The sequence below is a fragment of the Sander lucioperca genome, chromosome 15, assembly GCF_008315115.2.
Source record: "Sander lucioperca isolate FBNREF2018 chromosome 15, SLUC_FBN_1.2, whole genome shotgun sequence".
NCBI lineage: Eukaryota > Metazoa > Chordata > Actinopteri > Perciformes > Percidae > Sander > Sander lucioperca.
In genome coordinates, this window is record NC_050187.1 from 11,020,329 (window position 1) to 11,042,448 (window position 22,120).

Sequence of the window (22,120 nt, forward strand, 5' to 3'; positions counted from 1 at the left end):
TGATTCAGGCAGCACATTCTCGTCTCCCTCCTTCATTTTACAGTCCAATGGTGGCTAGAACGGCTCTGGGTGAAACATCAATATGGAATGGATTAATCTGCGTTATTTTTTTTAACGCGTTATTTGTTCTCAGATTAATTAATCGAAATGAACGTGTTATTTTGACAGCCCTAATATATATATATATATAGATATATAGATAGATAGATAGATAGATAGATAGATAGATAGTATGTGTTCACTAACAAGTCTTTCAGTTGAAATTGCAATCAACAGTGTTTGACAGGCACCAAACTGAAATCTATTGTGTTTTGAATGTGTGGTTAACAGTTTTGACAGCAGTATGTTAGCATTTGAAGAAAGTGCTGTAGATCCACAGTGTTGTGCATGTTGTGGTTAAAGTCATGAGATAAGTGTGTAGAGTTTTGAAAACTGTGTTCAAGCTATGACAAACGAACTAGAGTTTGGTCCACATGAACTGCTGCTGTGCAGACTGTAGTTAGAGTTTTGCACATGTTGTTCCACTGCCCACTGTCGTTTAGCAATCCAAAAAAAAAAAAAACTGTAATACTATTACTACTAATTATAATACCTTACATTAATAATACAGCAGATTTGAGGAGTTACCAGGGCTCAGTAAAACATGATTTGGATGTTGATGCAATTTTGTTTCCTTCCTACTGCCACAAGATGGCAATCTTGCCTTTGTCACGTCACTTCGTGACTAACTCCGAGATACTTTACATCTAGATTCACACAATACATTCAAAACGGAACAAATTATGTCGTTTATGCTCACAAGTTTTTATGCAATCTTTTATTTTTAATTTTATGTCTTCCGTACTCTGAATTAAAGATATTACTTTCTACTGTAACTACTGATTCATATCACCATTATTATTGGCATGACACTGCGAATGAGTTTTGTCCTAAATTTGTTGAACTTATTTTTTTAGAGGCACAAATATAATTCTAATATCCAAACAGAGCAATAAAATGAGAAAACATACCAACAAACTGAATGTGAACAAGTCTTACAATAATTCAGGATGAGGTCAGATCAAAACGCAAACGTTAATAAGGATTAAAACAGTAATTACAAGATCTGACATGGTTAAATAGATAAATATTATTTTGTACCTTGAGTTTCAGTGAACTGCGAAAAGAGAGATGTTGGACAAAGCAATACCTTTTTCCAACTGTAGTCCAGCATAGTTTGAAAAACGGTTGATGTTCCATCATTTCTTTTGACATACACCGCCAAAACGTTTAATGTACTGTATGATAACAATTTTGATGTATGAGTGCTTAAGCTAAATAATAGTTTGAATATTAAATGTGACCTGCATACTATCCATCTATTCAATATCACAACTGATCTGTATCCAGATCTATTTGTGTCCTGAGTGACTGCCCATTACCAAACATTATCTGTCAGCACTTGTCAGATTTGTTTGACTTTAATGGAAAGTAAGACTAGTAGCTTGCTGCAATAAATTAAAGTTTACTATGTACTAACATATTCTTCTAAGGCATAGCTATTCAATTACAAATTCAGTTGGACCAGATTTAAAAAAAACATGAAATGCAGATGGGCTGTTCCAACAGACAGACAGGACGAGCCGCGGCTGGAAGCTCCGCGGCCGGGAGCTCCCCGGTCTGCAGCGATATTTCGCCATCTATTGTCTATTTTCTGGCAAGAAAACAGACTGATCATCTAATATAAGTTATAAAGGATAGCCTATGTTATATATGATATAAATAGGGTTGGGTATCGTTAAAAAATATTCAATACCAGTTGTACCGATACCAATACCGGGACTTAGATACCAGTTCCTAAGCGATACTTTTTTTTCGATACCAATTTTATAAAACAAAAAGAAATTACAGCATTGCACATTACGGCACAAATCTGTTTATTTATTGTTCAGCTCCTACTCCGTCTCCCCCGTTTTTCCTGCGTGTCTCTACGATGTGTAATGTTAGACAGCCAATCACAAACATTATTAGATCTTGGTAGAAGCATGCTGCATGCTTATTGGCTCACTGACGCTGATGAGATTTACTCCTAAGGTATTGAAATTGGGTATTGAATGACGAGGCATTTTTCGATACTCAATACTTTAGAGGCAATTCAGTCGATGCCTAAAAAGTATTATATTCGGTACCCAGCCCTAGATATAAATTCTCTGGTTCTGCTGGGCCACTCAGGGGTTGCTTCTGGCCAGATGTGGCCCACGGGCCGCCAATTGAATGGTCCTGTTCACAGGGTGATTGACACTTTACTTCTTTCAAAATTATCCTAGTAGAATAAACTCCACAACTTGCTTCAATCATTTCGAAATTAGTAGTCTAATTGTATAAAAATGTGAACAATCCTTATTATGAACAGTCATGAAAGCTGGGACACTTAACCCTCGACTTAAACATATGTTTCTCATTTGTAGCAGAACTGATGTGATACTGGTTTTGTCAACAGACCTTTGGCTTTCAGATCCAAGTGAATCACACTCAGTCATCCTGGACACAGTAGTAAGTTATCATATCCTCACTGTGGATTGTTTGCAGATGACAAAGCATAGACATTCGGAGGAGAGGTCCATGTTGAGTAAAATAATGTGAATCACTCCTGGCAGAAGAATCAGTGCTAAGGCAATTCTCTTTCATTTCCTCTCATAAGCACAAATTAGATCAGCAGCTCAGAGATGTAAAAGCTAATGTGTTCGGACTGGTGGTGATTTCCCCTGAACTCACCCTCTGCTTCAGCTAACTACTACATTACTCACACCACTTCCACTTCCCATTACGCCTCGTGTCATGTGCTCATGAATGAGCCGACTCCAAGAGATGACCTCATGTGTGGGTGCGAGTGACTATGAATTCAATTCAATTCAATTGTATTTATAGTGTCAAATCATAATAGAAGTTATCTCAGGACATATAGAGTAGGTCTACACCACACTCATAATGTACAGAGACCCAACAATTCCCCCAAGAGCATGCATTTGGTGCAATGAATGCTCCTTTGAGACGTTTTAGTTGGTCTACGATTTACTTCAAGCTATGTCACATATTCACTGGTTCAATTCAATTTAATTAATTTGATTTAAGAAGAGGACCATGCAAATTAAAGGTCCAGTGTGTAAAGTGTTTAGTTGTTCATCAAAATCTGTGTTGCCCGATCACAAACTTGTCCTTTTTCATGAATATTTACCACCACCATCAATTCCAAGTATTCCTTTTGGCTTGAAATTTTACATTTGCATTTGCATGAACTGGGGTAGACCATAGACTGTATATAAGAATGGACCAACAGATCCCATTGCTCTGGACGGAGACCAGTGAAGGCCGTTAGAAGCACTTTTCCGGTGAGCGCTGAGCGTTACTGCGCAGCCTCCAACTGAGAGAGACGACGTAAATGTGCCGTGAGCAACGTGTCTGAAAGTTGTAAGTCTTCTGGTAGCTGTGCCATGAGAAATCTCAATCATTCCGAATATTGCAGAGACGGAGAGTGTAGGTGTATGTAAGGAGATAACATAGGCACAGGCTAATTATTGATCACTAAAATGATAGTTAACATTAGTAATTACACTTAAACAGCTAATGTGAGACGAAACTGCCTGCGCGCTTCTCCTGTACTATACGGTAATTCCTCTACTATGCGACAGTAAGTCGCGTGGTTATGACACAATCGTTAGCCTATTTTTACAAAAACGTCTGCTACAGAGCCATAACGTGAGGTACAAGGTAATGGAGCCTTTTATACATTGTTGTATTTCTTTAGAAATAAACAATGGACAAATAGAGTCTTTAAACTCTTCAGATGTAAAGTTATTCTCTGTCAAAGTGACGTCAAAATGAATGGCAGTCAATGGGATGCTAACGGGGGGTGATCGCTTTGTAGCATTAAAATGGCGCCATAGGAGGTTCGCGGTCCGAGGAGAAGCTTACCCCCTTGGGGTAGACGCTCCATATTCATGCGCCATCTTGAAATACGTTAGCCGGTAAGGGACATACAGGACATACTGCTCCGCCTTTCGCATTTTCACTGTCACATGATAAACTCACAGGTGCTGCTAACGCTGCTAACGGGTATCGTAGCTTCCCGGCCCCGGCAAGTTTGAAGAAGGAAACATGGAGGACCACAGTTATTCAAAATCCAAATTTCAGGAACAGGAGTCTTCTTCTTTGCCCAGAAAAAGAAAAAAATATATTGAAAAGAGCAAGTGACTGGCTTTTTGAAGCGTGAAGGCTACCGTAGCTGTAATACGTACTTTGAACTGCGTGGTGTGAGAGAGTTGATTGCGACATATGATCTCAACGCTAGATGGGAGAAATTCCTACACATTGGATCTTTAATAAAACACATGATTATACATGGGTAAAAAAAAATGCAAGCATTAGCCAAAAGGCCTGGTCTGTGCTATATAATGCCTTATCCTACCATTTCCACAAATAAATGCATGTATTACTTGTTTAGTTTTTCTGCATAGATAAACGACTTTGCTCTTTTATTTAATTAACATTGCAAGGAAAGTTTACAGGTATGATGATGGCCAGATTAACCTGCTAAAATGTAGCTACTAGGACCCATATAACCCCATTTCCTTCCACTGTCTGTGCAATGTCTAAAGTTTTTCTATGTTTTCTTTGTGGTAATTTTGTTAAATACTAATTATTTATTTTAAAACTAGATGTTGACACATTGCCCTTCCTCAACATTAGGCGTGTGTCTATAATGGCTCTTATCATATTGGTTAATAGTGCTTTAGAGGTACATAATACTCCCTAACACATTTTCAATTAAATTACTAGGCTAGAAACTACTTGACAAACAGTAAGCCCAGAGCTTTCAGAGGCTCCAGAGTTTTGGAGACCCAGAGCAGTTGCCTGTCTTACCCAACTGGTAAAACAGCCTTGGGTATGATGATAAAAGGAAGATGGGGAGAATTTAGTGAGAGTATTGTTTGTAGTTATTCTGATACATTCTTTACTTTTGAATCTCTAGAAAAATAAATGATTGTGAAATCAAACTGCGTTTTCTTCATTCTGGGGTTCCACTCACTTCTAATGCAGAGCCTTGCTCCTGGTTCTCCTACCTGGATGACATCAGCGAGTCAGTGGCCCGGACTAGCTGGCTCTAACACCACCAGCATCACTTCACCACTCCACGTTTCCAAGTAGCTGCCAGTGGAGAGCCTCATCCTCCTCTCTCGTTTATTGGTGACACGAGACGCCCATCACACTGGAGCCAGCACGGGGGCATTCCCTATCCGCGTGCTCCGTCGGAAGTGGCCGTCTTTTCCCTTTCCTCCATTGGACTGAGCCGCTGTCAGTCGTGTTCCCTGACTTCCCTCACGCTTAACACCGTCCGCCTCTCCGGCTCTCTGTCTGCTGAGACCGCCGTCATATTGGCTGCTAGAGCAGCAGCGACCACGGCAGAAAAGAAGACCCCCACCATGGTGAAGAACGGGTTCTCGCGGCGCCTAGAGAATGATTTACCTTTTTAAATCATTTTGATTAGTATTTAGCGAATTATTATTGAACTATTCGGGATGATACCATCAAGTATCCGCGTACCTTTAGTGCTTTCATCCGACACTGTGGTCCACAAGGGGGATGTATGCCTGACTTCTCTTAATAGCCATTTTCTGCAGACAAAGAGAGCTGTTGAATAGAGCTTTCAAAAGGCACGAGGGTAAGATATAAATTCTAGAAACAAACCACTACTTTTAAAACATGTCACATTTGTCTACTCAGCATATTCAAGCAACACAGCACCACTTGATTTAATTGTGTTTTTTTTTTTTTGTCGCTTTTTCACAAGCTAAAACGCTAACTCCGCTAGCTGGCTGTTTAGCCAAAGCTAACTAAAACGCTAGAAACTCCCATTCTAGGAAATGCTAACAGTTAGCATTTTTGACAGCTCGTAAGCCTGAACCTCAAGTTAGCGAAGCGGTGTGCATTTAGCGTTAAGATAGCTTATCTTTGTTTCAGATGTGTTTCTGAAAAAATGTAACACATTTGACCGAAGTCACCAAAGCCAACTTGGCAAATATGAGCCTTGATAACGTTATCTTCGCGGCTGTAGCTAGCTGTATTTAGCGGTGTATTGGGACTGGCTGTGGATGGTTAACAGTTAACGTGTTAGCAAGTCCGCTGACTTGGCTCGGACCAGGGAAAAGTGGGGCCTCCAGAAGCGTAAAGGCCTTCCAACCATTTCTATATACCAGCTAATATAACGATATAGCTCGGTAGTTCTGTGTTTTCTCTGTACATTAGCTAAGTTAGTGGTGAAACGTATCTATAATGTGTCAAGCAACCGTTAGTAAATGCTAATATAATAAACTTTACTCAATACTGCCCACGTCAATCTGTATTCAAACAAGGACAGTTTTGGTATTGTAGGGATGGCTTATGTAGTATCATTAACTGTAAAGAGCGTTTGTCTTAAAATACAATTTAATGTGTTCTTCCAGTTATTTTACTTGACTAATATGGGTTAGCTTACTTAGTTTTCTATCTGACTTGAATGCTTTTTGATTAAGTGAAGTAAGTAAAATCAGTGCTGTATCGTAGTAATTACTGAGCACAACATACTAACAAAGGGCAGAATAATTATTATACAAACAATATTGCAATATATAATGCACTGCTAAACAACAATGCAATATTTAGTTGCAGAGGAATCCTTTTCTGTGCACGTTCTGCCTCTATTTAAAATGTTTATTTTTTTGTTGCCAAAAATATATTCTGTGGAGGAAAAAACTGGATAGTTTGCCATAACATATCTAATGTTTAAATATTTGCTGAGATTTGTATGATGGGAAGGGTAGGAAGAGGAAGTGTAATTTACAGACCCTGTGTAGCTTTCTGCCATCCCAGATATCTTTCAGAACACAAAACGCTGCAAATATCTCATTAACCGGTCTGGTCTGAGCAGAGAAGGCGTCCTCCCTAAATTTTGTCTTCTCTACAGCCCTCTCTTAGATCAGTATGATCCCAGGAGAATGGGTGTGTTGGGCTGCCGGAGAGCAGAAGTAGCCTAGTTCTGTTTCAGGGCGGTTTTAAATGGTTGTGGACTGGATCGGGCTATTGGTCTGGCCATGTTATCAATGGCAACAGTCGTAGAGAATTATATAGGACGATTACAGTTTAAAATAATCAATCTTGTATTAGCTGAGCAGAGTACATTCTAGGTGGAAATCTGAAATATGAGATGCTATAGTGTTGTGTGTCCTGCTGTAGACATAACATTTAATTTATAGGTTATAATTTTGCATAAATGATTGGAGCAAATCTGATTACTAGTACTACTGTTGTCTGTTTTGGATAGCTCCAAGAATTTCTTTAATGTCTAATAATAATGGAATGGAACCAAACTGACAAGGACACAGATTAAGATTAGCTAGCTAACACACTGGCAGAGTTTTCGGTTCTCAGTGGTCATTGCCTCACATTTGTCGTAATTCATACACATATTTTCATGGTACAAGGCCTAGCATTTTGTCTCTTTGCTTGTGAGTTTAATCTTCTGAATCCATGCCATTTATTACAGTGATGCCATAATGTGCCACAGTTGACATTGCAAAAACAGTAAAATACATGTTTATTTTTTCTAATGTGTGTGTAATTCTAGTGTGATCCAGCATGTGGTGGATAAGGGTATGTTAGTTAGCATGTTTAGTCCCTCCATTATTGCCTATACGTAATGGGTTTATTGTTACATTGTAACATACAAACAGTAAAGTTATAGGTGTGTTTTTAATACTACTTGGGCACAATTATCAAAGTTTTAGAGACACTGGCCCCTTTTTAGCTGTGTGTTTTAGTCACTGGAACTTTTCATTGTGTGTATTTTTGAGGCAATTAGCAAGCTGAGGGATTAAACACATCAACCTGGATGGAAAATCCAGCCTCTGAAGACGTAGCTGATATAATATTAGCCTAGGGCTGGACGATTCATTGAAAATGCATCAACATTGAAATTCTGAGGCTGTTAGACGTATTTTTTTACCAGGATGATGATTTCGATAATTTATTTCTGTTGATAGGCCTACTTTCTCCTTAAAAACATTCTACCGCATGAGCAGGGTCCGAAATTAACACTAGCCAGTCGCCAAATGCAGGGCGGGCCGACACGTGCACACACCAGACACCAGCCACTACCTTTGTTTACTGATAGCTAGCGTTTAACTCAGGCTATTTAATTAGCTAGTAAGTGGTGATTTTTGGCAGCCAGCCTTCTAAAAGAAAGCACGATGAAATTAAATGTTAACCGATCTTTAAAGGTGCACTATGAGTTCCTGCATGGTTTCAGCGCAATTTCATTTTTGCCTCAAATCGTAGGCATCTGTCCTTGATCCGCTAGCTGCCTGTCCCCTGAATACACTGTGAAAAAGCTCTCGAGAGACAATACAGAGGTCGTAAACGTCAAACAAACACTAGAGGCACAGGATAGGCACCAAAATCCAACAAACACGTTCCAGCCAATCACCGACAAGATGGTTGGTGGAGGGGGTGGGTCCGGGAGGCTCTGACCAAGGGGGTAAGCTTCGCTTCAGAGCTCGAATCTCCTATGGCGCCATTTTGATGCTACAAAGCGATCACCCGACGTTAGCATTCCATTGACTGCCATTCATTTTGACGTCACTTTGACAGCGAATAACTTTACATCTGAAGCGTTTAAAGACTTTATTTGTCCATTGTTTGTTTATTTCTAAAGAAACACGACAATGTATAAAAGGCTCCATTACCTTGTATCTCACGTTATGGCTCTGTAGCACGTAGACGTTTTTGTAAAAATAGGCTAACGATTGTGTCATAACCACGCGACGTATTGTCGCATAGTAGAGGAATTACCGTACAGTACAGGAGAAGCTCGCAGGCAGTTTGGACTTACATCAGCTGTTTAAGTTTAATTACTAATGTTAACTAGCATATTAGTTAGCAATAATTAGCCTGTGCCTATGTTATCTCCTTACATATACCTACGCTCTCCGTCTCTGCAAGATTGGGAATGATTGAGATTTCTCATGGCACAGCTACCAGAAGACTTACAACTTTCAGACACGTTGCTCACGGCACATTTACGTCGTCTCTCTCAGTTGGAGGCTGCGCAGTAACGCTCGGCGCTCACCGGAAAAGTGCTTCTAAAGGCCTTCACTGGTCTCCGTCCAGAGCAACGGGATCTGTTGGTCCACTCTTATATACTGTCTATGGCTCTGACACACTTTCCGCACTCCGTGTCTGCGGACAGCTGTAGGCTTGTACCGGTGTTGATGTTTTGTGCATTGTCGGACACATGCAGCCACTTTCTTGAAACCGCTTGCGGGACTGACACAAGTCCACAGAGGCCCGCGGCGTGTATGTCCGTCTCCAGCGCCTCCACCTGCAGGTTGTCAGCTGTGTGTCTGCCTGGTATAGGCCTACTCTCGGACGGCCAATTTAACTCGCCGGTCCTCATCAATATAGTTTCATGTGTCACGTAGCTCTCCACAAGCAGGAAAAAAGAGGAGCTTAAAATGCAACTTGCTGGTTCAAAGTTAGGACTAACAAGTTAATTAGCAGTTATGAAATGGATTGTATAGCCTATTTACATTTTTATCATGCAAAAGACGTTTTTTTCTTTTTTTTTTTTTTTAAATGCAGTGTCCGTCGTTGAGTCACAGAAATTAAATGATCGTTCATTAATCGTTATCGAGGTATAATGTACAATTTAATCGTGATTTAGATTTTAGGTCCTATCGTGCAGCCCTACATTAGCTTCACAAGTCTGGTTCATTGCGGAGGGAAGACAGCAGGGTGTGAACGCACAGGTTTAGTTCATAGATCATTGTTTAACGTTGTCTGTACAGTTACGGAATCAAGACAAATGCTGGCAAATTTAGGTTGCGGCTGGTAAGATGTGCGCCAACAAAAACCTTGATAAATGAGAATCTGTTGTTTTGAATATTTTTCTTTTTAAAATTGAATTGGCTGCTTCTTTTGATGAAACCTTTGATTGCCTGTATAAGTTAGGCCGCTTGAGCCCAAAGGATTTCACATGGAATTGTCAAGACTACTGTATTTGTATGCCATTGAGCCACTATATTGACATCATACATGTTTTTTAACTTGAGTAACACTACAGTTAATGTAGAGATGCACTGCTTTAGTTTTAGTTTAGCAGATTTTAGTTCTAGACAGTCGCAATCCCGATGTCACTCGGTGTGACTATAAACAGCAAAAATTGCACGATTTAAGTAAACAAAAAGGTGTGCCGTGTGCGCGACACTCTGTGCACTGCAGTTTCCACGTTGTAACACCCTTCACTTTACCGACAGCGTTAACAGATTAAGCCACCGTGTCCTAAGAAGCTTGGCGTTTACTCCCTTTACATCGTCTTCGCTGTCTCTTTTCCTCTTTCTTTTACCTCACACACGCTCACGGTCGCTCTCCTCGCTTCACCGCTCAGGCGATGACGGCACTCACTCGCCTGCCGTTGTGGCTCTCACTAATGCCTGAATTATGGTTTTGTGTTGAATATGCCCTCTGAACTACGCTCCCCCATCAATGTAATAAGCGCACCCATGGTAACAACGTACACAAAAGATGACTAGTGACCAGTCAGTCTGTTTAGGCAGTAGCACGTGTGTCCTGTATGGTCACATGAGTAACAGAAGTGTAGAGGGGTAAGAGCATGCAGACAGATGTACAAAGTATGTTTTGCAACTTAATCACTAGTTATTATGATAGTATTGTTATATTACACCCATCTTGAATGTCATTGTTTATAAGGGCATACAAAATGTTTTATTTTAATAAGAATTTCTAAAAAATATTAAGTTATTTAAAATATTGCACATTTTTGTTGTATGTATTTCTTCTTTTGCTTGTTTACCTTTTTTGTAAAAAAAATGTATTTCTAATCGCAGTATTGTAACTGTAAACCCAATATGACTTTTTCTTCAAATCGTGCAGCCCTAGATGGTTCATAACATTTTATTGGTACACACTTATAACAATGACTAAGAAGCATTTTGGACTCGTACTTATAGGACTATATTTTAAGAAATTTAAATCATCACTCAGCTGTCTAGTGGCTGTAGTAAGAACCTTTGGATGGAGCCCTTAAAATAATTTATAACTTGAAGGAGTTTACTAGGAATGGTTAAGAATAGGGCTGCAACTAATGATTTATTTCATTATCGGTTCATTTGCCAATTCTTTTTTCATTAATTGCTTGATTTATAAATCATCAGGAAACAATGAAAAATCCACCACAACATCCTACGGATTAATATTATTATAATTATTAATTTCCTTCAAATTGCCTGATTGATTAATTGACTCTAATAGCTCTAGTTAAGTTACATCTTGAATAACATTAGCTTATTCAAGTTCAGTTGGCACAACATTATTTGTGCATCCCTAGGAGAGCTGAAGTTCCATACAGTACGGACACTTGCCATGATGTTAGGAACTGTGATCAGAGCCTGTGCTGTGGGCTCAGTGCCAGTTGTTCTCCATACAACAGGAATGGCACAGTAAAAGGTGTTGCTTACCTTGATGACGTGTTGCAGGTTTGTTGCGGCCCAAAATGCCTGATTTTGCGGGAGCTTTTGTAAAAAATTGCGATAAAAGTTGCAATGTCTTTTGTATGTTTGTTGCAATGAAGTTGCGGGAGACAGTGAAAGTTGCAAAAAAAAGTTGCGAAATTTCATACGGTTTGATAAAGTAGCTACTTATTGGACTTATCATTGCACTTACAATAACGAGAGTAGCTGTCCTCAATTTAGGTCATCCCGCGAAATCCTGGGGGGACCGGCTGTCAGCTCCTCTTACCTGCAGCACTTCATGGTGACGACTGCTTTTACTATTGCTCAGTGTCCCACGATTTTGATCACCTTGGGGTCATAGTGTAAGGATTTACAGATGACAATGTTGTCAGTTCATCTGGGCACCTATCTTATTTTTTCCTTAATAAATGCATTTGAAGGCTGCAGTCCTTCAAATGCATCAATACGGCACTGACCACTTGACAATAATATAAAAAAGGGAATGATATAGGACGACTACAGTTATAAATGATCGATCAAACACCCATTTTGTACTTTTGGACGGATTACAATTATGTCCAACAATCTTTTAATTACTAAAACTCTGTCGGCACACCGTTTTTGCTAACACAAGTTTTTGCCAAATGTTGCAGAGTATGGGGATGAGATTCAGCATACCGTTACTCTAGCTAAGTTTCCATCCACTTGTCTATCGAATTATCTGAAGTTCGATTAAAAAAAACACTCATGCGGATAAAGCCGGTGAAAGTGTGTTTCCATCCAACGACTTTAAAGCGAATAAAAACCTGTGCGTTATGACGTCACATGCTGTCTTGCGGTCAAATTGGTATATCGAATAGATTTTGAGACATTTTATGGTGTTTCCATTCATTTTCGCACTGAATCGCACAACATTCAAGCAAACATTTGCGAACAAAGTTTTGCTAGACAAAAAAGATTGCGGCGTCTACCTACACATGAGTAATAATTGCAGAAGTTGTAATAGTGCGTATGTGCCAGCTGATAGCGACATATCAAGCTATAATAAGAAAATGATGATGATGCTGATGCACGCAAATGCCCGACGACAACGGAGGCGGCCTGTGGTGTGGGTACGAGAGCGCTCCAAACTGTTACACTTCACGGAAACCCTTTGGTTGAAGCATTTTCAGATTTGACCTGTTGTGTAATTCTACTGGCCCGTCCCTTGACCCAGATAAGCCATGGCCCTCCGGTTCCAACCGAGAAGCGTATTGCCATTGCGCTCTACGAACTGGCTACATGTGCAGAGTAGAGTGGTAGGCGCAGCGTTTGGGGTCAGCAAGACCACCGTGTGTTTACAGCATGTGCAATGTTGCACGGATGTGGTCAATAGAAAGGGCTGGCCATCAATCGTATTACTACAGGATGTAGTAGACTATCGTTGCATGATAAGGAACATTTGCGTCGGCACTCCCGGGCAGTGTGCATTGGGCGAGCAGTCTTCACCACTTCTGACCCGTACAGGTGCATCTGTTTAACCATAAAATGACCTAAAACTTAATCGCAATTCTTGATATATTCAGCAAATGACGTTTCCATCAGCGTTTATCGCATAAGCCGTATATCGATCAAGAGAAAATCCGATGAGACCAAACGTATAAATTTGAGTCGATATCCATGAAATTTTACTGTTTCCATAAGGCATTTTTTATTCGGTGTCACTTAATTTCGCATAAAAACAGCTACTGACACTAAAAGTGATAGCAACAGCAATACCAACACTCTTAAATAAAGATTGTATTCGTGAATGAGTTATGTCACATTTGGTGATGTAGCGCAACTGTGAATAAGATCATTTTTTCATAACACATTTATTGCAGGCTGTTTTTGTATGCGATGTGTACAGGCTCAAACATTGAATGACTGTGAATGAATGTTTTGTGAGTACAAAGCAAGTCGATAAGGGGGATGACACTGACGTCATGAGTTTGTTAGTAGTAGCCTTGGAACTGCCGTCAGCAAATCAACTTAATCAGTCATGTGCTAAAGACCGTTCTGGTTTCCTGTGCATCACAGAACTCTTGTCTGTCACAGCTGACTGTGCAAAGCCATAATCTCTTGCCGTGTTCTGACACTCTGTAATGAGCTGCTTGTACTAATGCATAAAGTCAATGTTGGATAATGCTATCAGTTACAATATTCTTTAAGTGCTTAATGTCCAAACACAGGTGTATAATTCACTTTTAGCAACAAAGAGCTAAAACATGAGTGTGAAGACTTGCAAAGTGTTTTGGTTTTGGATATTTTGCATATTGGCAAGTTATTCAAGTATCTCACTGTTTGCTGCAGTGATTTGAGTTTACTGGAAAGACCAACATGTGTACCCTAATAAACCTCCCACTTGGTGACTTTGCTCACTGTAAAAAAATTACACCATTGGAACGCAATTTGGTGCTACTACTTCCAAATCCCTGTCAAATTCTAGTAGAGTGATAAATCAGCGGCATATGTGAGTGTGCGTGTACATGTGTCCTATCTGCTGCTGTAACAGGGAAAGTTTTTGGTCAGGTCTAGACTGGCTCTGTAATACAGTACATACCAGCAGATCAGCTGTGAGCAGATCCTGGGTTCATTTATAGCTGTGGCCTTGTGTCTCTGCACGTCTGCCTGGCAACTCTGCTGTTCCAACTACTCAAGCTCACCCACCTCTCAGACACTTTGGCCCTGTTATACTCTCACCATGTCAAATTACTAGATACACAGTAGTCTGGGCAATTTAAATGTAGGACATTCTTTATGTAGCTTGTTCCTCGGTCTTAAATCTAGGCGCCATCGCTGTTGCCAGATTTTCCACCTGTGACTTATCAGTTTTGTCTTCCTGTTATCTTCAGGTCCCAGGGGCTCCTATTGATGAAGAAAGTGGGCAACATGTGGAGCAACCTGAAGAGCAAATGCCAGACACTCTTTCACAACAACGGTTCGAGTGAAAGCAGGGTTGAGGCCGATGCCGTCCACTGTGTCGTGGATCTTGGCCAAGGAGGCAGCTCAGGTGAGGCTCAGGCACCAGGAGCCTCCAGCCCATCACGGAGCCTCCTGCCAGCGCCGATGGTACCAGCAGGACGCCGCCATCACAACTGCGTGTCGGACAGCCCTCAGATAGTAGAGATTGCAATCGACAAGGACACTGAGGATGTGCGGGGGAGAACAGGGGGTGTTCCCCTGGCCCGGAGAGACTCCTATTCCCGTCATGCTCCATGGGGGGGCAAGAAAAAACACTCGTGTTCCACCAAAACCCAGAGCTCTCTGGAGGCAGATAGGCGGTCTGGGCGCTTACGGGGGAATGGAAACCGTAGGGACAGGCGTTACGGAGTCAGCTCCATTCAGGAGATGAGCGACTCTGTATCTGGAGGACGCAGTCTGACTGCTCGGTCTTTGCGCCAGCGGCTAAGTGATACAGTGGGGCTATGCTTGCCCCTGCCTGCTCGCAGACGCTCCCGCTCATCTAAGAACCCCGTCATGTCCAAACGTAAGATTCACCTGACGGAGCTCATGCTGGAGACCTGCCCCTTCCCACCAGGCTCAGACCTTGCTCACAAGTGGCACTTGATCAAGCAACACACGGCGCCGGTCAGCCCGCATTCCTCCACTGCCCTGCTGGATGCCTTCGACCCGGCCCACCCCTCTCCTGAGGATGAGGAGGAACGTCTGCGCGAGCGCCGCAGACTTAGCATCGAGGAAGGTGTGGACCCACCACCTAATGCACAGATCCACACCCTGGAGGCCTCAGTGCCGGGCTCCTCTCTCTACAAACTGGGACCAAAGATGGCTCCTGGCATGGGAGAGGCCTCTGGGGAAGGCCGGCCCTCAGGGGCTGGCAGCTCTGCGGGTGCTGGGTCGTCAGGGGCCTGTGGGCAGGTGTTGGGGGCTGCAGCGTCAGCCCAGGACTGTGACTCCGAGGAGGATTCCACCACCCTCTGTCTGCAGGCCAGGAGGCCCAAGCAGAGGCACGCCTCTGGGGATGGTCACCTGAGCCGGCAGCAACCTGGTCCCTGGAAGGTTCACACTCAGATTGACTATATCCACTGCCTGGTGCCGGACCTATTGCAGATCACCGCTCTGCCCTGCTACTGGGGAGTGATGGACCGCTACGAGGCTGAGGCGCTGCTGGATGGGCGGCCAGAGGGCACTTTCCTGCTACGTGACTCAGCCCAGGAGGACTACCTCTTCTCCGTTAGCTTCCGCCGTTACAACCGCTCGCTGCACGCCCGCATCGAGCAGTGGAACCACAACTTCAGCTTTGACGCTCACGACCCTTGCGTTTTCCATTCTTCCACCGTCACAGGACTGCTGGAGCACTACAAGGACCCCAGCGCCTGCATGTTTTTTGAACCGCTGCTTACAGCGCCTCTCCATCGGACCTTTCCCTTTGGCCTGCAGCACCTGGCACGAGCTGCCATCTGCCGCTGGACCACTTACGATGGTATAGGCTCTCTGCCGCTGCCCCCTGCCCTGCAGGACTTCCTCAAGGAGTATCACTATAAACAGAAAGTACGAGTTCGCTGGCTGGAGAGGGAACCGCCACTCAAGGTCAAATAGGGTGGGCTTCTCCATTGCCTGTATACACACTGCAGGAGGATTACAGAACTTAATAAATTCCTCATTAGCCAGTTAGAGGCTATAGTGACATGGCCCTCTTTCTGATGGGGGATGGAATTCATGTAACAAGCTATACAAGATTCATTCTAATCTTTGTTTTAGTTATTACTTACATCACAGAAAAAAAAAACATATGATTATATTCAGTATAACGCTGTCTGGCAAGCACATGTCTTTGTGTTGAACAGGTTGTTTTGACGGGAAGGAAAGGCACAAATATCAGTGCTTTGTGTCTTTTCTCTCCTGCTTTGTGCTAAATGTCTGCCTGATCCCACAACATCACCCTGCCTGCATGCCTCCTCTATTCATCCCAAATTGCTAGTTAGGCCCACATTGGCTACATTGTACAGTTCACTTTTTTTTTTCCTCTTCCTTAGCTTCTCAAAGCACCTAGTGGAGCACCTCGCAAGAGGGTGTGTGTGATCTGGAGATGCTATTGTTATATTGCAGTCAGAGCTTGCCCATGGATAGAGCTACATAAGGCACATTCTTTGCTATCTCTTTGCACGCATGGGCATCAGCTTAGCCAGGGACAGATTCTAAGAGGGTCCATAGAGTTCAGGACAGCACATCAGGGATATGAAGTGCTTTCTAAGGCCTATAGATTAGTCCTTAAAAAAACAGTAGTTTTTCCTTAAGCAGTAATGGTGAATGATGAATCTATCTACTGTGTCTATCTATTTAGTGAGCAAGCTGAACTTGTCAACTTTATTCCCATAGTGCGGCATTGCTTTCAAAACAGAATATTTTCTTACAATCTGTCCCTCCTATCAATTCTTGCCATTGTTACACTTCTCGCAGCAGTCTGTCAGTCATTGGTCTTGGCCACATACACTTATGCACACAGTTCATTTTCATCCCTAGGGTAACATTTGAGCAGCCTGGTGTTTTTATGGAATTGTGTTATGGCTTAATAGTGTTTAGTTTTACCCCTGCGTCCTTTTATTTAGTATCTTTTGGTGGCATCTGGTATACAGAAAGCTTTTACCCTGTGTATCCCACTTGGTAATTTTTTCTTCACTAGATACTTGCAGCTAAGTCTTTTCAGAGGAATTGAGGGCATGTGTGAAAAGCTTTAGGTGAAGACAGAAGATGAAAATTCAAAACGTCAGTGTCCCTTTAAACACGACTGTGAATTGATCCATTCTTAAGGCTTGTTTGAGAATGGGCTGTTTCATGGGAGACCACATATAGTCAAAGATCAGAAATGGGGAGCACAGCTAATCTCTCGTGATACTTCAAAGACTTAACAAGAACCATGTTAAAATGTGTTGAGCTGTTTTTATGTAGAGCCCTGTGTCAACAGGAAAGAAGTGACGTAGCCACTTTACAACTTTTATAACTATAAGGTCTCAACCCCAACAAATTCCCTCATTGCCCGGTTGCTTTGCTAGTCATAGTTCTAGCACTGAGTACAGGCAACACTTAACTCTCAAGAGGTTGGCATATCCTTGAGAGCTTTAGTTATGTAATTTGAATGATTTTAGTTGTTCCTTAGGACAAAAGCAATGCTGGCTAGCCAGTCATTTCTTTTGTGTTCTCATTGTGAAGAGAAAATAAGTAGAACCTATGTGCCTTTTTTTTTAGAGAACCATTTATTTTATTATCCATAATCAGTTGTTTTGTAGTCCAAACCGGAAACAGGAGGTGCTTCAACACAGTCCACTCGGATGCCATCAAATGAGACTAAAGAGAATAATAATGAAGAGGTGCATGAGCTGTAAGCTCACATACTTATGGTGCACGTTCAAGTTTTTGTAACAGATTCACTTTCAGTGGTGCTATGTTGGTTAAGCTATGACAGATTATTGAAATGATACATTGTACATTTAGTTACATCTCTCTCACTAATGCATGCATTAGTCTCTCGCCACATTATGGCCTGTATGGTAGTATTAGGTTGTTAGCGGGTCCAATGCCAGCCCTACTGTAGCATATTTCAAGATGCAGTACCGATCTCCAGCCAAGTGTAGGTTGTACTCTGCAACTTGACAGATCCAAATGAGAGGGCATGAAAGTTGACTCTTTTTGATCCAACCTCTGATGACATTGTCCAAGTTAGCCTTAAGCAATTAAATAAATTCATCAGCAGCAGTGTTTGCTCTAACTCGTAGTAGTTATATATGAATACACATGAGATGATTAGAGAAAGGCAGAGTGGTTCCTTTACGGCATGTTTTTTTTTTTTTTTTTTTTTTTTAACAAAATGCTGAAAAAAACCCAGCAGGTAATGTGTAAAACTAAAATATTAAAGCTGAAAAACGCACAAGATCATGATCACTGGAAAGCTTAAATTGAAGCTTAACCTCTCAAACTAGTTCATATTTTAGTTTGTGTGTATATCAACCAACACATATGTTAAAGGTTATTGGGAGTTCTCATCAGTGAGGATGAATCATGAACAAATGTCAGTGTGTTTCTTTGCCCATGAAGATCTGAGCCTGTGACCAAAGCGCTTGCACACAGCTGTGTGTAATAAGTAGTAGGCTAAAGCTTATAAATGTGCTCAGTGGTGTTAGAATAACGCCAAATTATATTTCAGATTTACCAACTGTTGAAAGTTCTGCTCGCCTTTGTTAATTATTTCATAGGGGAGAACCTGGCCCTGTCAAGCTCACACCTACACCCTGAAATTCAACACTGAAAACCTTCTCTCTGCAAAACCATTATCGTTTTTTCACTCGTTTATCAGGCAGGAAACGAGACCTATTTCTCACTGCATTGCTGCATTGTGAATTAATCAGAATTTAACGGACATTTCTTCCCATTAAAGTCCCAAACGTTTTCCACTGCCCTGCACTTTGTTCTCAGAAAGCTTGAATATCGCATGTTAATCCCTTGTATGTGTTAAGAGTGGCAGGAGTGAGTTTTGACCTTTGGGTTGCTTGTATGTGCACTTTCATAATTCAGGATTTTTAGCATCCACACTGTCAAAGAAATAGATATCTATTTGAAAAACCCACACACAGCATATTATCGTGCTCACTGTCACCTGCCGATCATGCTACTGCATAGCAATAGCATACAACTCCTTACAGTGCCCCACCCCACTTGCAGGCACTAATCACAGGCTAATTTTACCATGTTGGGATATAAATTTACTGGGTACTAAAAGGGCCACTCTGTGTTGCCTCATGGCTGCTGCTTGGCTGAAGGAGGCCTTTTTTTATTATTATATCCAACTGCTCTCTCTCCATCTGGCCACATCCCTAACATCACTGGGCTGATGTGGAGGTGACTGTGGTGTAGAATGAACCAAAGCCTGTTTGTCCTACCCTCTACTCTCCACCTAACCCTGTTAGGGCGATGTTAGGCTGAAGTTAACATTAAGGAGCCAGGAGGAGGAGAGATGGAGCTGGCTCACAGAGAGCCGTGGCTTCCTGTTGTGGCAACGGCTTGCTCACAGAGAGGGCGATGGATTCGTTGAAGTAAAATAGCACTTTAATTGCGTATTTGTGTTCTACAGTGCAGTCTGCAAGTATTAGGACAGTGACATGTTTTTATTTTTATTTTTTTTAGTTGTGTTGGCTCTTTACTCCAGCATATTGGATTTGAAATGACAGTTGGCCTTAGTGACAACTTAGGGCTTTTATTTGCATCCATATTGGGTGAACATGGTAGGAATGTACCGCTTTTTGTACAAAGGCTCCCACTTTTAGAAACCTAAACTTAAACTTAAGTCATCACGTTTAGTATTTGGTTGAACATCTTTTACAATCAGTCACTGCTGACTTCTATATTAAACATGAGCGGTCTGTCTATGGTGATGTTCTGCGAGGCCTGTAACTGCCGTCATCTATATTCTTGCTTGTTTTGGTAATTCTTTTGCCAGTCTGGTCTTAAGCAAGTAAAAGCACCCTCAGTCGTACTGAGGTCAGGTGACTTGGCCAGTCTAGAACATTCTTTATTGGTTTTCTTGTCTGAATGTAAAGCATCATTGTTTGCCTGCTTGGACTAAACTTGGTGAATTGCATATAAAAAAAAGAGCGGTTACACTTTACTTGAAGGTATCTACATAAGAGTGACATGACACTGTCATGAACGTGCCATAAACATTATAAACAAGTCATAAACGTTCATGACACAACGCTTCTTTTAGTTAGTGTCATTCGGTTTTTGTCATGACAAGTTAGGGTTAGGGTTCATGACAGTGTCATGTCACTCTTATGTAGATACCTTCAAGTAAAGTGTTACCAAAAGAGCAAGGATTCCCACTAAACATCAAATATGGTTCTGAACACCCTAAAAGCTGAGAGTTGGCACTTTAACCTTTTTTATAGTCGTAGTTTCATTACCAAGATGCTGCACTACAGAGCCAAAAATGAAAAATTCCCTACTGTCCAAATATTTCTGGACAGCACTGTTTTGTGTTTTAGCTCAAAATGGCGAGACTTGTGCGAGTGTTAAGAAAAAGCCAGTGGTCCTGAAATATTTCACTGATGTTCAGGCACTGTAAGCTGTGTCGATGGAGTTGTATTCTCCACCATGCCGCAGACCCGGTGCATGCGCGTGTGTTGTGTGGGAGTATATTTAGTGTATGGACAGAGCCACACGGAGGGTTCCAGCGGAGGGGATGCAGAGTTGACTGTGAGGGGTGATGACAGTGACTCCTATGAACGATGCCGCTCTGCCCCTGTCCCCCGTCCCCCACCTCCACCCTTTTTCTCAGGCAGGCCCATTGCGATGAGAGTCCCAGGACCCTCTCAACCCAGTTTTCCCCATGGGAAATATCTGACATTAACCGTAGCACATGTTTGCCATATAACCTGTAGATTTAGGAGGGGGGCAAAACGTATGTATGATGAATGATAGTTATGTTATAGGAGCCTGATGAAAAGATGTTTTATTCTTCTGTGGTGCATTAACTGTCTGGAACACATACATTTGCACACACTTACTGTCACACTTCTTCTGACACCTGCACTACCCCAGGTATTGACACGCATCCACACCCTCCCACCACCCCACCCTAAGCCAGGGATGTGTAAACATGGACCACATTTAGCCAGCACCACCTTTCTGTGTCCCCCCCCCCCCCCCCCAAAAAAAAAAAAAAAAAGGGAGAGCAAAGATCGGTGTTCACTTGTATATTCTTTTCTTAAGAAAAACAAAATGCCGTGAATTGAACTATTTTGACCTTACATTGCCTGACACTATTTAGCTGCACTATGAGAGCCTTGGTTGTGGCAAGAAACCACTGGGTCTGGTCTGGATGAGAGACGGGCTGGTTGTGTCGCTAGCTGTCCCACTAAACTACATCAACACCATGATGATGAAGGACTCCTACCCCCCCACCCCACCTCGGTACGACTCATGGTTTCAGCTCTTAAGAGGACAAACAAAACCAAAACAAAAGATATTTGAAACATTTCTTTTCATGCTCCCATATATATATTTTAGAAAGGTGGGTTAAGTGCTATATGCAAACCGAAAAAATGTATGAAAGAATTATTATTTTTCATTATTACGTCTCCCTAATATGCAATGGAGTGTAGTGTAACAATGGTTGCAATCCTCTGTCACTTTAATGCTGTATGTGCACATTGGTTGCTGTGTGGATGTGGGTGCCGAGGCAACAGGACTTGACAATGACGGGAACTAAAAGGGTTGTCACTCTGCTTCACCGCCGTGTTCCCAGACTGCCCTATTCGTTCTGACCTATCACAAGAGCCCTTTAAGTCCCGGGCTGCAGCCACTGCCACAGGCTGACCAAGCTGTCGTCAGACGAATATCGCAGTTCCATTTTCTTCTGCTTTTTTCTTTGCTTTTTCTTTCCTTTTGCTGTCAGGTAGGATTTGGAGCGTGTAAATGGCATAATCATGTTCACATTTCACTGTCTGTTCTGTGTATCTACTTCACCATTCAAAGAGGAAAAAAAAAACCAGTTGTTTTCCAGTATAACCTGTTCATTTTTAAGAGCCGTATGATGCGACACTTGTAGC

At 41.9% G+C, this 22,120-nt stretch overlaps 1 protein-coding gene across 1 annotated transcript; it reads left to right on the forward strand.

Moving 5' to 3' along the window:
• Window positions 1-5,362: 5,362 nt before the first annotated feature.
• On the forward strand, window positions 5,363-21,217 carry socs5b (suppressor of cytokine signaling 5b). The gene is made up of 2 exons (XM_031284065.2): window positions 5,363-5,698; window positions 14,414-21,217. The coding sequence occupies exon 2, from the start codon at window positions 14,433-14,435 to the stop codon at window positions 16,116-16,118; it is 1,686 nt and encodes a 561-aa protein (XP_031139925.1). The 5' UTR covers window positions 5,363-5,698; window positions 14,414-14,432; the 3' UTR covers window positions 16,119-21,217.
• The last annotated feature ends 903 nt before the right edge of the window (window positions 21,218-22,120 follow it).

Excerpts from the sequence above, each read along its gene's own strand:
- socs5b (XM_031284065.2), top strand. The coding sequence starts at position 14,433 with ATGAAGAAAGTGGGCAACATGTGGAGCAACCTGAAGAGCAAATGCCAG.